Here is a 13,464-nt window from a genome sequence, read left to right as displayed (position 1 = left end):
GAGTCTACGCAGGGGTGACGTACAGATAGGTGAGCGAACCTTTGAAGTCGTCCAAAACTTCACCTATCTTGGGTCAAAAGTCAGCACCAACAGTAGCATAGAAGTTGAATTACGCGCAAGGGTGCTGGCAGCCAACCGGTCATACTACAGCCTGAGGAAACTTCTCCACTCAAAATACCTGTCGCGACGGCTGAAGCTGGAACTATATAAAACACTCATAGTTCCAGTACTCACATACGCCTCTGAGACATGGACCTTGTCCAAAACTGACGAAACCCTCTTAGCCGCGTTCGAGAGGAAGATGCTCAGAAGGATTTTTGGCCCCGTATGTGTGGAAGGACAATGGAGGAGCCGATACAATGACGAGCTCTACGAACTGTACGATAGCCTCACTGTCGTGCAGCGAATTAGACTCGCCAGGCTCCGGTGGGCTGGTCATGTCATTAGAATGGCACCGGACGACCCAGCCCGTAAAGTCCTTTTAGGCTGCCCACATGGACAGAGGAGGCGTGGTAGGCCCAAACTGAGATGGAGTGATGGCGTGGATGCGTCCGCCAAAAAGGCCGGGATCAACGATAGGCAGACGACGGCGCTCGACCGCGAGCGGTTCCGGTTTCTCCTGGAGCAGGCCAAAACCGCCAAGCGGTTGTAGCGCCTGATAAGTAAGTAAGTAAGTATAAGCGCTCTATCTTCATTAGAAAATGATTATTCCAAAAACCACAATATCCAAATCTTTGAAAAATTTGCAAAACCTACTTCCGTTTTGTGCTTTTGGATTTCAAGCCATACCAACATCAATGGGAATGGAAAAGCAGATAATCGTGCAAAACAGGTTAAAATCACTACGAACACTACAACAACACAAAAAATGTGAAATATGGAGCTCCTCAAGCAGTGATCAGAAACTACTACTTATCTCGCCTCCGAATTAATCTAACCTGGCTCACTCACCAACACATAATTGAAAAAGCCACTCCACTTTTATGTCATTATTGCAATGTGCAACTCATCACTGTGCAACATATTCTGATTGGATGCCATGGTTTCACGAAATATCGAATAACCTGCTAACTTTATAAAAACAATTCTCTCTCCCAATCAACTAAACCGATCTAAACTTCGAAAATTTCTCCGAATTTCCAATTATGAATAAAAAACTTAATTATCAAACCGACATCATCAAACTATAAGTCAATATTCGGTAAAAATGTATTTAAGCCCTCGTCCGGCAGCATGGTTTGGTGTCTAAGGAAATTAGCATTGACAGCACTTGGATTGACAGCACTTAGCCGATATTTTTTTGTTTTCAACTAGATCAAACATGCTATAGATCATTTATTCAAATACACATTATTCAATTTGACCGTTGAAAGTAAAAATAAACTGTGAGGAGGGGAGGGAGGGGTTGTTGCGTGTCTGGAATTGTTGGGTGGGGGGGGGGGGGTTGATATTTTGCATAAACCTCCCTCCCCAACCACCAATCAGATTGTTCGATTAGTGGGGGTGGGGTTTGGGTGGGTGAGAGGGTTGTTGGGTGGGCGGAGGGGTTGATATTTTGTATAAGTCCCCCCCCCCCCCCCCACCCACCAACTTCACACATTCAACAACACCCTTCCTCTTCTTACAATTAATTTTTACTTTCAACGGTCAAATTGAATAATGTGTATTTGAATAAATGATCTATAGCATATTTGATCTAGTTGAAAACAAAAAATATCGGCTAAATGCTGTCAATCCAAGTGCTGTCAATGCTAATTTCCTTATACACCAACCCATGCTGTCGGACGAGGGCTTAAATACATTTTTACCCAATATTCTATTGCTCAGAGAGGCGAATGAATCTATCGAATTCAAAGTCGTTACAAACAAACATCAAAAAATGAAAATGAAATGGCGTCTTTAGGCAAAAAGGCCAAACTAGGTGCCTCCGAAGGTGACTATTTTGAGAAGTCGATTACCTCTCACGAGTTTCTTCGCGCCACCGCGCCAACCAAGAGCTCGGGAGGTTTCTCTATTCAATTTAACCACAGATTTCCCAGCGGCCCTGGTTCCATGGGCTCTCAGCGTTTTTATTTCAAACATGAATACCATTAAAGGGAGACGAATGCGGTTCGTCCCGGTCCCGTTTAACATTCTCGTGTATGTGGTGAATGGGAAGACAATTCCCAGTCCCAGTAAACATGTCCCAGCACACTGTCATCGGTCTTCAACACCACATCAGCCAACAATGGATTGGCATTAACCACATCCAAGCGCTAACTTTACCAACACACCACCCCACACACCAAACTACCGAAGTATACCAGAGTCAAAAGACACAGAAACAATATAACAACTAACCGAGTTAGCCCGGGATAAGGCTCTCAGCGGTTGTAGGGAAGAAATGGAAAAACGAAATCTACAAAAAAATTCATAAAACCTAATCATCATATTTTTTCAAATGCATTTCAATTTCAGTTTATGAAAAATAATGAACTAAGGGTTTGATAGCATCAGCAAACACCCCTTCACGTTTTAGTCGATATAAAACGCATGATTGATAGGACTAAACCATGCACAATGAAAACGGACCAACGGAAGTTACTTGCTGGGCTTGAACTTAAAAAGAAGTCTTTTCTCATTCTTTACTACATCCCAACAACACCTAACCTAGCAACTATGAATTCATATTAACAACACGGTCAATTGTAAAGCCAATGCGTGTGCCATGGTGGTCCACGAGACTTTTGGCATAATCAGCAACAGAAAAACATAGAAGGATGAAACATCAGTACTCACCATTTACGCCGGAACTTACACAAAAGCCGTAACATACACTGCATCATAACCTCAATCTATTTGTACTCACTGCGAAGCTTCAGGCACTTTCCCGAAGAGCATGCTGCAACATCTAAAATTTCAACAAGCAAGCAGATTAATCCAAACCAATCCACAAGCATCGCAACATGAAAATACTCACTATGCCATACCGAAGAACGACCGATGTCACGTTTTGTCTGCCGAAACCGAACAGACGTGAGCAACAGAAACACACTTGCTAAATTTTGATCGTACATCCAAGCGTCCTTTTTTTCTATCTCTTCATTTTTCGTCGCATTTTACGCACAGTTGCTAAACATCCAAGCGTCCTGCTTTTTTGCGGTCTCTTCTTTCTTCGTCGCAATTTACGCACAATTGCTTAATACTAAATAACATGCAGTACGCAAGAGCGTATGTCATGTGGCTAATAGAACAAATCTTCAATAAATTTATCTTTTAAACAACGCAATCTTCTAGCGAACTAAACACCTAAACGCGCAATTTGACTGCCACTTTTCACTTCACGACTGCGTTGACGAATACCATTTCAATGCACTCAGCGTCTCGAGGAAAAGGAACACGTTAAACACAGGGTGTTCCTTTCGCTAATTTCTGCTTTTCTATGACACTGAACCAATTTTGACAACCAGTAAAACATTTACCACAGTTGTCTCTGGTTTATCGTTTTTCAGTGCTGTGGTAAAAAGAATTATTGAAAATTAGGTTTTTTAATCAAACCATGGAGAAGTACAACTCTGAACATATGTTGCTTTAAGATTTTACACAACCAAACCGATTTTCCAGATGGTGGAAAATCACCTTATTATGATAAATTTGAAAATGTTCGCATTTTTTAATTTTTTTTCAATTTGTTAATTTCATGCAATGTTTTTCTTCACACTGTTGCGAATCAATTTAAATTCACAAGAAGTCTTCCACACGATCGGAGGATGCGCGTTAACGGTGCGGCATTTTAAATATTGACAATATTCGACAACGGCCACTAGCGGAAAACTCGGTCAGGTGGGCAAATAAATATGAAGGGAAAGCACGCCCTTGGTCTCTTTTATTTTTCAAAAAACCAAAGCGGAATAAAAGAGGTAATTTTAATATCGTTTTAAAAACTCCTTTATTTTAGAAAAGAGGTTGCATTCGCAGCACATAAGGATGAGGTTATGCTAGAGATAATGAAACTATAATGAAAATCCTTGATAAATTTATATGCTTGTTTTTCTTAATTTGAAAAGAAATTGTACTATTTAAAATCAAGACTATTATGAGCAGTTTGTCCTTACGACATTTGAAGAAACTACTACCGATTCTTGTCAGTCCAAGCCACATAGCTGTGTGGAATCAACATACGAAGGTATGAATTGTACTGCGTAACATCGAGACATAGTATTGATATTTTAAAAGCAACGGATGGCATTATATGCGTAACATTCCCCAAACAAATCATGACAAAGTTTAATATAACAATATCAAAGAGAGCTGCTAATGCAATTAGCATTAATTTCCCATATTATATAAAAAAATCTTTTGTTAACTTTCGCATGAGAATAGCGGAAGATTTAAAACAATTGAAAGTTATAAAAAGGGTGACTTTGATCATATGGTGGTTGTTGCCGAAACTAACATGAAGAAAAAGTTATGTCAGGTTAGTCAAGTGTGTTTTTTACGGGCCGAACAAAATGCAAATAGGCTCACCGATATCCGTACTAGACTATTAGTACTAGTACGTAAAAAAACAGGCAAAGAAGAGCATTTTAAATGAAAATATAGACAAATGTTTTAAATGACATTGGATCTGCCCTATTTACTGGTAAATGTTCGTAGAACGCCCTTACCCTCTGTCCTATAATATGTTATGTAATTTCCTGGTCAAAAACTACAAAAAATTATACTTGTTCGAAAAGTAAACTGACGGGACCAAGTAAGCTTACAAACAGACCCACCTACAGACGACCACATCCTAACAGACACCGAGGTTCATCCACTTTATAATAATGAGATCATCCCGTTTGACGATCGACCAATATTGCCAACGGTTAATCAAACAGCAAACCAAACACACCCATACTGGAAAAAGTAAATATGCCAAATTAGACAACTTTAGACATTAAAGAATAACGTCGATGATCTAAAAACAGTCGTCGCAGAGGCAAATTTGGATCACATATATTTGCAAGAGACATGGATAAACCCAAATATTAACGCACCCCCCAAGAAAAAGGGCTATAACACAATTTACCAACTTAGAGAAAACGGCTATGGAGGTAAGTGTATCATGCTAAAAAGTAGATGCAAGTTCGAAGAGATCAATATTTGACATACTAATAATTACATACAAGCTACTGGAATCAAAGTCAAAACTGAGTCATAGGAAAAAAACTAAATATAACAAACCGACAGAGATACGCGATTATTACCAGAGATTTTAATGCCCACCACGAACCATGTGAAAATCTATCTGCTAGCACGAGAGGAAAAGTTTTAGTGAGCCTAATCAATAACTCAAACTTGGCTATTTTACAAAATACAGAAATAACATATTTTAATTCAGATCCAAGGAAAAACAATACTGCAATAGACCAGACCATCATTCCGAGCATTACAGTATCCATCACAGAATTATAAAAATTAAAATGAGCTTTCCAGCCATGCCGGAATTAAGAGTGGGCAACAACAAGGCACGCATTGAAAAGCTGCTAGCCAATTTCGAATACAAGTAATACTACAAAGCAAGAAGCACACCATTACCCATATCCCCAATGGCTGATAGAACCAACAGAACTCCAAATGGCTGGGTAAAACAAAAATAATGCCAGAAAGACATTCCATGCGAACCAAACATTAGAAAACCTTAACAGGTAAAAAAAGATTTAGCAAAGTTCAGATTCTTAAAGAAACGAGAGAAAGAGAAATAATTGCATCAAAAACTGTATGCTATCCCCAAAGCATTTTGCATATTTGCAAATAGCAAACAGAAACAGGCAAACATACCAACAAGCATATACCTCAATGATAAGCATACGTGTATGCCAAGGAGTATTTGCCAGCGGAGTATTTTGTTGAAAAATTCAAAAGTGCCTTTTCAACTCATAGTGTCAATGATTCTATTATCGAACGAGCTCTTGAGACAGTACCACATAACGTTTTTGAGTTCTCGTGGCTCAACGTAAATGTTACACCTTCAGTCATGACAACTGCTGCCAAGAGGCTGAAGCTTTCATACAAACCTAGCCCTGATGCTATACCATCATGTGTATTAGCTAAATGCGCAGACGCTCTGTGTATCCCGTTGACGAACCTATTTATAATGTCCATTCGTCAGTGTGAATTTCCTACCGCCTCGAACTATTCATATCTAACGTCGATTCACAAAAAAGGATCTAGAAACAGTGCTAACAATTATAGAGGCATAACATTCCTGAGCTCATGGGAAAAATTATTTCAATTTATAGTCCATGACGCTGTAATGAATTCCAGTAAACGCTACATATCTGATTATCACCATCGGTTCATCCCCAAGCGTTCTGTCTCTACAAATCTGCTGCAATGCATCTCTGAATGTTTCACGTGTTTGGATTCAGGAGGCTAACTGGACGCAGTGTATACTGACTTCACAGCCGCATTTGACACTATATTTTGCTACTACAAAAACTCAGGCATTTAGGCATTTGTCGAAATGTTGTGACATGGTTTCAAACCTATCTAGAATATCGATGATATTGTGTTAAAGTGGGTAACACTACCTCAGAAACATTCTCATGCTCGTCTGGTGTCCCACAAGGAAGTAACATTGATCCGCTACTCTTTGTTCTATTTATTAACGACTTGCTGCAAGCTATCCCACGTCAGTCGCTTTTTATGTATGCTGATGACATTAAAATATACTCTGCGGTTAATAGTTATAGCCATTGAACTAAACTACAAAGCTCGCTTGACAAATTTGCAACCTGGTGCACATTTGCACATTAAATTTACAAATAAACCCGGGAAAACAAAAACAAAACACTGTTTGACAAAAAAGACCTCAATTTCAACGTAAAAATAGAGGAAAGCACAACAGAAAGGTGACAAAATACAAATACCTAGGCGTATGGATAGACACGAAATTATCCTTCAAAAATAAAAAAAAAAACCTGAAAACAAAGCTCGCATCAGACTCGCAACTCATAAAGAAAATACGCAATTCAAAAAACAACTTAACTCCGAAGAAAACTTCAACGCATAGGGCCCTTATTAGAGGTGTTATACTAATGACAGGGCAAGTGAAACTTCGGTAAATATACGTCGTCACTTAGTTAGTGCCTGGCGCCCTCAAACTACGGCGCTCAACCACTTACCATCCTCATGCTTAATTTACGGATTCTCGTGAGCACATTGCATTATTGGCGCGAAACGTACGTTGTATCACAGCAAGTATTCTTGTTTTTTTTTCATCGCGAATGAAATTACTATATAATCGATCATGCCGGCGTCTAGCTTTATATTGTTTTCCCGAAGGGCATTTTTGCTTTCTCGCTAGATCGACACCAAAAGTTGCCGCTCGACTTTCTACCGGAACGAGACGCGATAGAGACGCGCATATCCAACAACTTTCCGTTGATTTGGAAAAAAATCAGTGCCTATTAGAAGGTTCAGCAACCACCGAGGAAGAGGCTCTACAAACTGCTGCTTTACGCGGTGACTTTGAGCCGCGTCTCATACGCGTTCACTCTCAATTAAAGGTAAATAGGATGGATGGATGGATGGAGCATCAACGCATCACAAAGCTCTGGCACTAGCCCTCTGGTTGGCATCAAACTTCCCACCATCGCGCTTCCCAAATTCGATGGTGGTTATATGCAATTACTTACGCTGAGGGACACTTTTGAGGGTCTAATTGATGACAACCCTGAATTACCTACCATTCAAAAATTCCATTATTTACTAGCATCATTGATAAAGAAGCCGCCAAAGTCATTGAGTCGATCACCATAAGTGCCGCGAATTATGAGATCACATGGAAGATACTAACAGATCGGTACTCCAACGAGTATCTGTTGAAAAAGCGTTATTTGCAAGCTCCTTTTGGAATGGATGTCGTAAAGCGAGAAAGCGCGGTGTTTCTTCACCAGCTTGTGGATGAATTCGAGCGCCACATGAAAACTCTAACACATTTGGGCGAAAACACAGAAGCTTGGAGCAGTTTGCTAGAGCATTTACTATGCACAAAACTACCCGTCACAACGCTACGTGATTGGGAGGAATTTGCTTCCACAAATAAAAATCCAAGCTACAAAAGCTTAGTGGTATTTTTGCTACGCCGAATGCGAGTGCTCGAAACCCTGATATTAAACAATACCGAAGCGCCATCTAGCGGAAATCACTTATACTTCGCACCGAAGCAAACGACTCTCACTCGACTGGCTACTTTTCCGTCCAACTCTCGTGATACACGTAACTGCATCATATGCCAACATGAGCATAATATCACGGGATGCCCGCGATTCATCACTATGAGTGCGGAGGACATGTAGTGTCTAAAAGGTTATGCTTGAATTGTTTGAAGGACAATCACCGAGCGCGCGATTGCTTTTCGCAATACAAGTGTCGACATTGCAATTCAGCTCACCACACACTGTTGCGCGAAATGTTCCGGCACACCAACCACACAACGCAGACGATCACTCGGCAAATACACAAAGACACTACGTAGCAGCACACACAAGCAAGCACACCTATGATAACGCATCCAGAGCGAGCACTATTAGATAGTGCCTGTCAGCCTGACCTGATGAGCACCCGGTTCGCTCATAGATTAGGTCTAAAACACAATTAGATCAACATCACACTTATCGGTGCGTTTCAGTCTTCCACCCCGGTGAAGAAAACGGTGCATGCGAAAATATCCTCCCGATCGAGCCCGTACGAACTGAGTGCTGATTTGTTGATCGTGGACAACTGGATCGGTAATTTGCTAGCACATGATGTGCATATGGATAAATGGTAAATACCGCTGAATTTTATGCTCGCGATCCGGTGCGGTGGCCGGCATTAAAAAAAAACATAGCACGCATGTTCGATCCGCTTGGTTTCATCTCTCCGATTATTATGCGAGCCAAAATTATGATGCAGGAGTTGTGGTTCCGCATCCATCCAAGATTGGCCACTTCTATCTGGTTTAAAGATCAATCGCTATACGCTGTTACCTGATACTCGATTGCAGTTACATATCTTTTGTGATGCGTCTGAAGCAACTTACGATTAATGTTCTATGCGAAAATAAAACAGGATAAGTTCGCATTACTCTGCTCTCGTCTGAATCGCGAGTGGCACCACTTAAACGTGTTACACTCCCTCGGCTTGAACTGTGTGCGACAGTGTTAGGCGGTCAGCTTTGCAACCGAGTGAAGAAAGCGATGGGACTAGACAGAGCAATATTATTTTTTAGGTCTGATTCTACTATCACCTTAAAAGGGATCAGCACAGCACCTAACACGTGGGCCACATTCGTTGGTAACTGAATACCCGAAATACAAAGAAGGACATCTTTATGCGTCCGATTTGTAAACTTTTTTGTACTCCCTTTGGCCGCTGAATGCCAAACCATGTGCTAAACCACGTTTCAATTGTTTTCGTTATGACATTATGTTATGGGGGAGAGTATGTTTACGCTAATGACAGGGCAAGTGAAACTTCGTTAAGTATACGTCGTCACTTAGTGAGTGCCGGGGGCCCTCAACCGTGCTAAGGGGCTTTAAATGTGACTGGCTAACAACACATTAGAGCCGAATTCCTAGCCAGCAAAGAAATCATCACTCTGAAATACACAGAAGACAAATGTGAGCACAAGCTTTACTACTATCTCAGCACTTAGTTCAAACCCCAATTTCAATCAGTAAATTTAAAAAAATGCTTCCCCTTATCAATTAGTATCATTACACTTTGTGTTCTTTTTCAGCTCTCTCTCTCTCTCTCTCTCTCTCTCTCTCTCTCTCTCTCACTCTCTCTCTTCGCTATCATTGTATGAACTATCTTATTTTATCACCTATACTACCTCTCCATTATTATATTTTTTCTATTTTTCCAAAATCAAATCTTATTCAAAAATTATTAACTAATAAATTCCTCTCTTGGTCATATGCTTTTCATTTTTACTCTCTCCTTCTCTCTATTTTTGCTGCATTTATTTTATCATCTGCTCTCGCCACCAATTTTTCTGTCATCGATTTTACATCTACATTGCAATACTTTGCTACCACGCCACTCCGTATTTCCATCTTTCACATTTCATTAATTGGACTCATCCATAGTGAGTATGAGTTTACAAGAGTACAAGTTGACTCATGCAATGAGACAGTTGAGTAAAAAACAAGCGTTTTAATAATATTTATTTGTTAACAGACAGATAAAACAAAGATCTTGCTCCTCCGAGTGCTGATTTGAAAAGACCGCCAATACTGCAGGCTGTTCGTCGGATTCCTATTTCGAACTTTGTCCCTTTCAGCGACCTCTCTCGGCCAATCGCTTCGGGCCCGCTCGCAACTAAGCTGTTTATTTAGTAGCGCCTCCTAGCGTCTAAAACCAACTAGAGGAGTCCAAGTATTCATCTTGGTCCGGGTGTCGAGCCGTCGCCTAAATGATACCGAGAAACATGCGGTTACTTAAGTGACATTTGTTTTATACCAAAGTTTACTGAATAATATAATTTTGAAGGTTAAAAATCTGTATTTTCTCATTTTTACTTTCAAAAATTCTGTCTCACAGGGCACTGATGTAACAGGAAACAACAGCATGAATCGATATCTGTGGTGATTCCATATTTTTAAAATTAAAAACCATAGTAGTGAATGTTTCTTGTTGTTTCAAAACTGATCTGTTATGCTATCAAACGAATGCGTAGACCATACAAAACAATACGAAGCATAATAGTTTAAGTAAAAGCTGGAACTACTTGTAAACTCGGAGCTATTTCGCGATCGTGTATAGTTAAAATACTTACACTTATAATGAGCATGACCCATGCCTCATTAGCTCATCATATGCATTACGAAATGTATGGTAGACTAGGGTCATAAATGACTGTATAATATATGGATAAGTTAGAAATATATAAAAACCTCTATATGTAATATCGATAATCGGAAATCGGCTTTCAGGAGACGAAAATAAATTTGATTGTCAGTCATGTTGGTCAGTTTCGTAAATTCACCTGATAAAAAAAGTCCCAAAAAAAAACAAAAAACAATGCATAGTTAAAATGGGTTTATCATGGGGACATTATTTAAATAATGTTATAATATGCACAAATATCACATCAACTTCATTAAAAAAACACCACGAAACCTTGTATTCGGAATAAAATAATATTTGTAATTCATTACCACGGCACTGATAAACGATAAACCAGAGACAACTGTGGTAAATGTTTTACTGGTTGTCAAAATTGGTTCAGTGTCATAGAAAAGCAGAAATTAGCGAAAGGAACACCCTGTGTTTAACGTGTTCCTTTTCCTCGAGACGCTGAGTGCATTGAAATGGTATTCGTCAACGCAGTCGTGAAGTGAAAAGTGGCAGTCGAATTGCGCGTTTAGGTGTTTAGTTCGCTAGAAGATTGCGTTGTTTAAAAGATAAATTTATTGAAGATTTGTTCTATTAGCCACATGACATACGCTCTTGCGTACTGCATGTTATTTAGTATTAAGCAATTGTGCGTAAATTGCGACGAAGAAAGAAGAGACCGCAAAAAAGCAGGACGCTTGGATGTTTAGCAACTGTGCGTAAAATGCGACGAAAAATGAAGAGATAGAAAAAAAGGACGCTTGGATGTACGATCAAAATTTAGCAAGTGTGTTTCTGTTGCTCACGTCTGTTCGGTTTCGGCAGACAAAACGTGACATCGGTCGTTCTTCGGTATGGCATAGTGAGTATTTTCATGTTGCGATGCTTGTGGATTGGTTTGGATTAATCTGCTTGCTTGTTGAAATTTTAGATGTTGCAGCATGCTCTTCGGGAAAGTGCCTGAAGCTTCGCAGTGAGTACAAATAGATTGAGGTTATGATGCAGTGTATGTTACGGCTTTTGTGTAAGTTCCGGCGTAAATGGTGAGTACTGATGTTTCATCCTTTTATGTTTTTCTGTTGCTGATTATGCCAAAAGTCTCGTGGACCACCATGGCACACGCATTGGCTTTACAATTGACCGTGTTGTTAATATAAATTCATAGTTGCTAGGTTAGGTGTTGTATGGATGTTTTTAAGAATGAGACATTATTTTTCTTTTTAAGTTAAAGATTGAAGTTAGAGTATGAATTTCAAATCCAGCAAAAAATGTACCTTTGGCCGTTTTTCGTTGTGTAGGATTTTATCCCAACAAGCTTGCATTATATCAAAACTAGATCGCGAATGGGCTATTGTTGATGTTGTACTAGTACTTGCCGTATTGCTTCAAATTATCATTTATTGTAGTTGACATATATTTGACGTATATGTTAACGTTGCCTCCGTATGTTTTTAGTAGATTTTAATTGATTTTGTTTATTTGATAATACAAATACGATTAACATATTGCTCCGTGCAAATCCTTATAAAATTGTAATTGATTTGATTGATTTTCTGGTGAACGGCGAATCATATAAAAGATTGGAATACTTGTTTTGCGTAAGTAAAAACTACTTTTCAAATAATTTTTCAAGTCATAAACTTAATAATTTTTTTTTAGATTTGATCTGTAACAATAAGCCGGTTTGTGCCTGACATATGCCGTTGCATAGTTCAAGCATTGCAGGATTATGTTAAGGTATTCTTTCTTTTTCTATTTAGAATGTCTTTAGAAAGAGGAAAACTTTAGACAGTCATGAACGCACAGTTTTATATTTTAGGATTATTTTTTATTCGTTATCGGGGTATGTTTGTATAAGATTTATAATTGCTCTTTTTATACCCTCATGAAGAGCTGGATCTCGCTTTTCCAGCTCTTCGTTTACATATCCAAGAAATCCACTATTTTTGGTTTGCTTCCTGATTTCGGAATAACCTTCCTTCCACATCTGCATAACGGAAATCATTTCGGTTTCAAAATTTGTAGATGCGTTATGTGCTTGGCGTGAACGGGAAGCGGGGGTGTGCTGCCTTACTGGGGCGATGGGTTAACGTAGAGGGGAATTCGTGCGTTGTTGTGGAGAGATGGGTATCGATGGGTTCGGAGATGACCTTTCGCTGCTGGGTAATGATGGGTAATTCGCCGGTGAAAAATGATGTTCGTGACGGAGCTGTAATCAAGCATTATCACAAATGAATGTTACATTTCCTATTTTTGCCTCCGCCCTTATGGGGGTTATCATCAAGTTGGATCACCTCAGCGTATTTTTAGCTATCGTTGTTAGAAAGGAAGAGCCTAGCTTAATGATTTAATTAGGAATTCTCTGACGAAAAAAACCAAAAAAATAGTCGTTATTTCGCTTTAATTCTTGCTCTTGCTTACTCCACTTGCTAACTAATTTTTCTTCAATTTCATCTCTCTTTTGTATACAAACGGATGAGCATTGCAAGCTATGATGAGGAAGGCATGCTATAACAAGCATGGCAATCTATGACCATCATGGCATGATGCTATAACATTCCCTCCCTCAGTGTGCATGTCTCACTCATTTTTTCTGATTATTTGCTCATTCCGTCT

General features: G+C 39.4%; 1 protein-coding gene across 1 annotated transcript in view; it reads left to right on the top strand.

Moving 5' to 3' along the window:
- Window positions 1–10,567, top strand: part of LOC128724269 (centrosomal protein of 162 kDa-like) — a 29,375-nt gene extending 18,808 nt beyond the window's left edge. Inside the window, exons 6-8 of the mRNA XM_053818008.1 lie at window positions 7,739–7,889; window positions 8,657–8,793; window positions 10,555–10,567. Coding sequence (XP_053673983.1) covers window positions 7,739–7,889; window positions 8,657–8,793; window positions 10,555–10,567 — 301 coding nt within the window. The remainder of the gene's footprint in view (window positions 1–7,738; window positions 7,890–8,656; window positions 8,794–10,554) is intronic.
- The last annotated feature ends 2,897 nt before the right edge of the window (window positions 10,568–13,464 follow it).

Source organism: Anopheles nili, chromosome 3 (genome assembly GCF_943737925.1).
Source record: "Anopheles nili chromosome 3, idAnoNiliSN_F5_01, whole genome shotgun sequence".
Classification (NCBI taxonomy): domain Eukaryota; kingdom Metazoa; phylum Arthropoda; class Insecta; order Diptera; family Culicidae; genus Anopheles; species Anopheles nili.
This window is presented reverse-complemented; position numbering and strand designations above follow the sequence as displayed.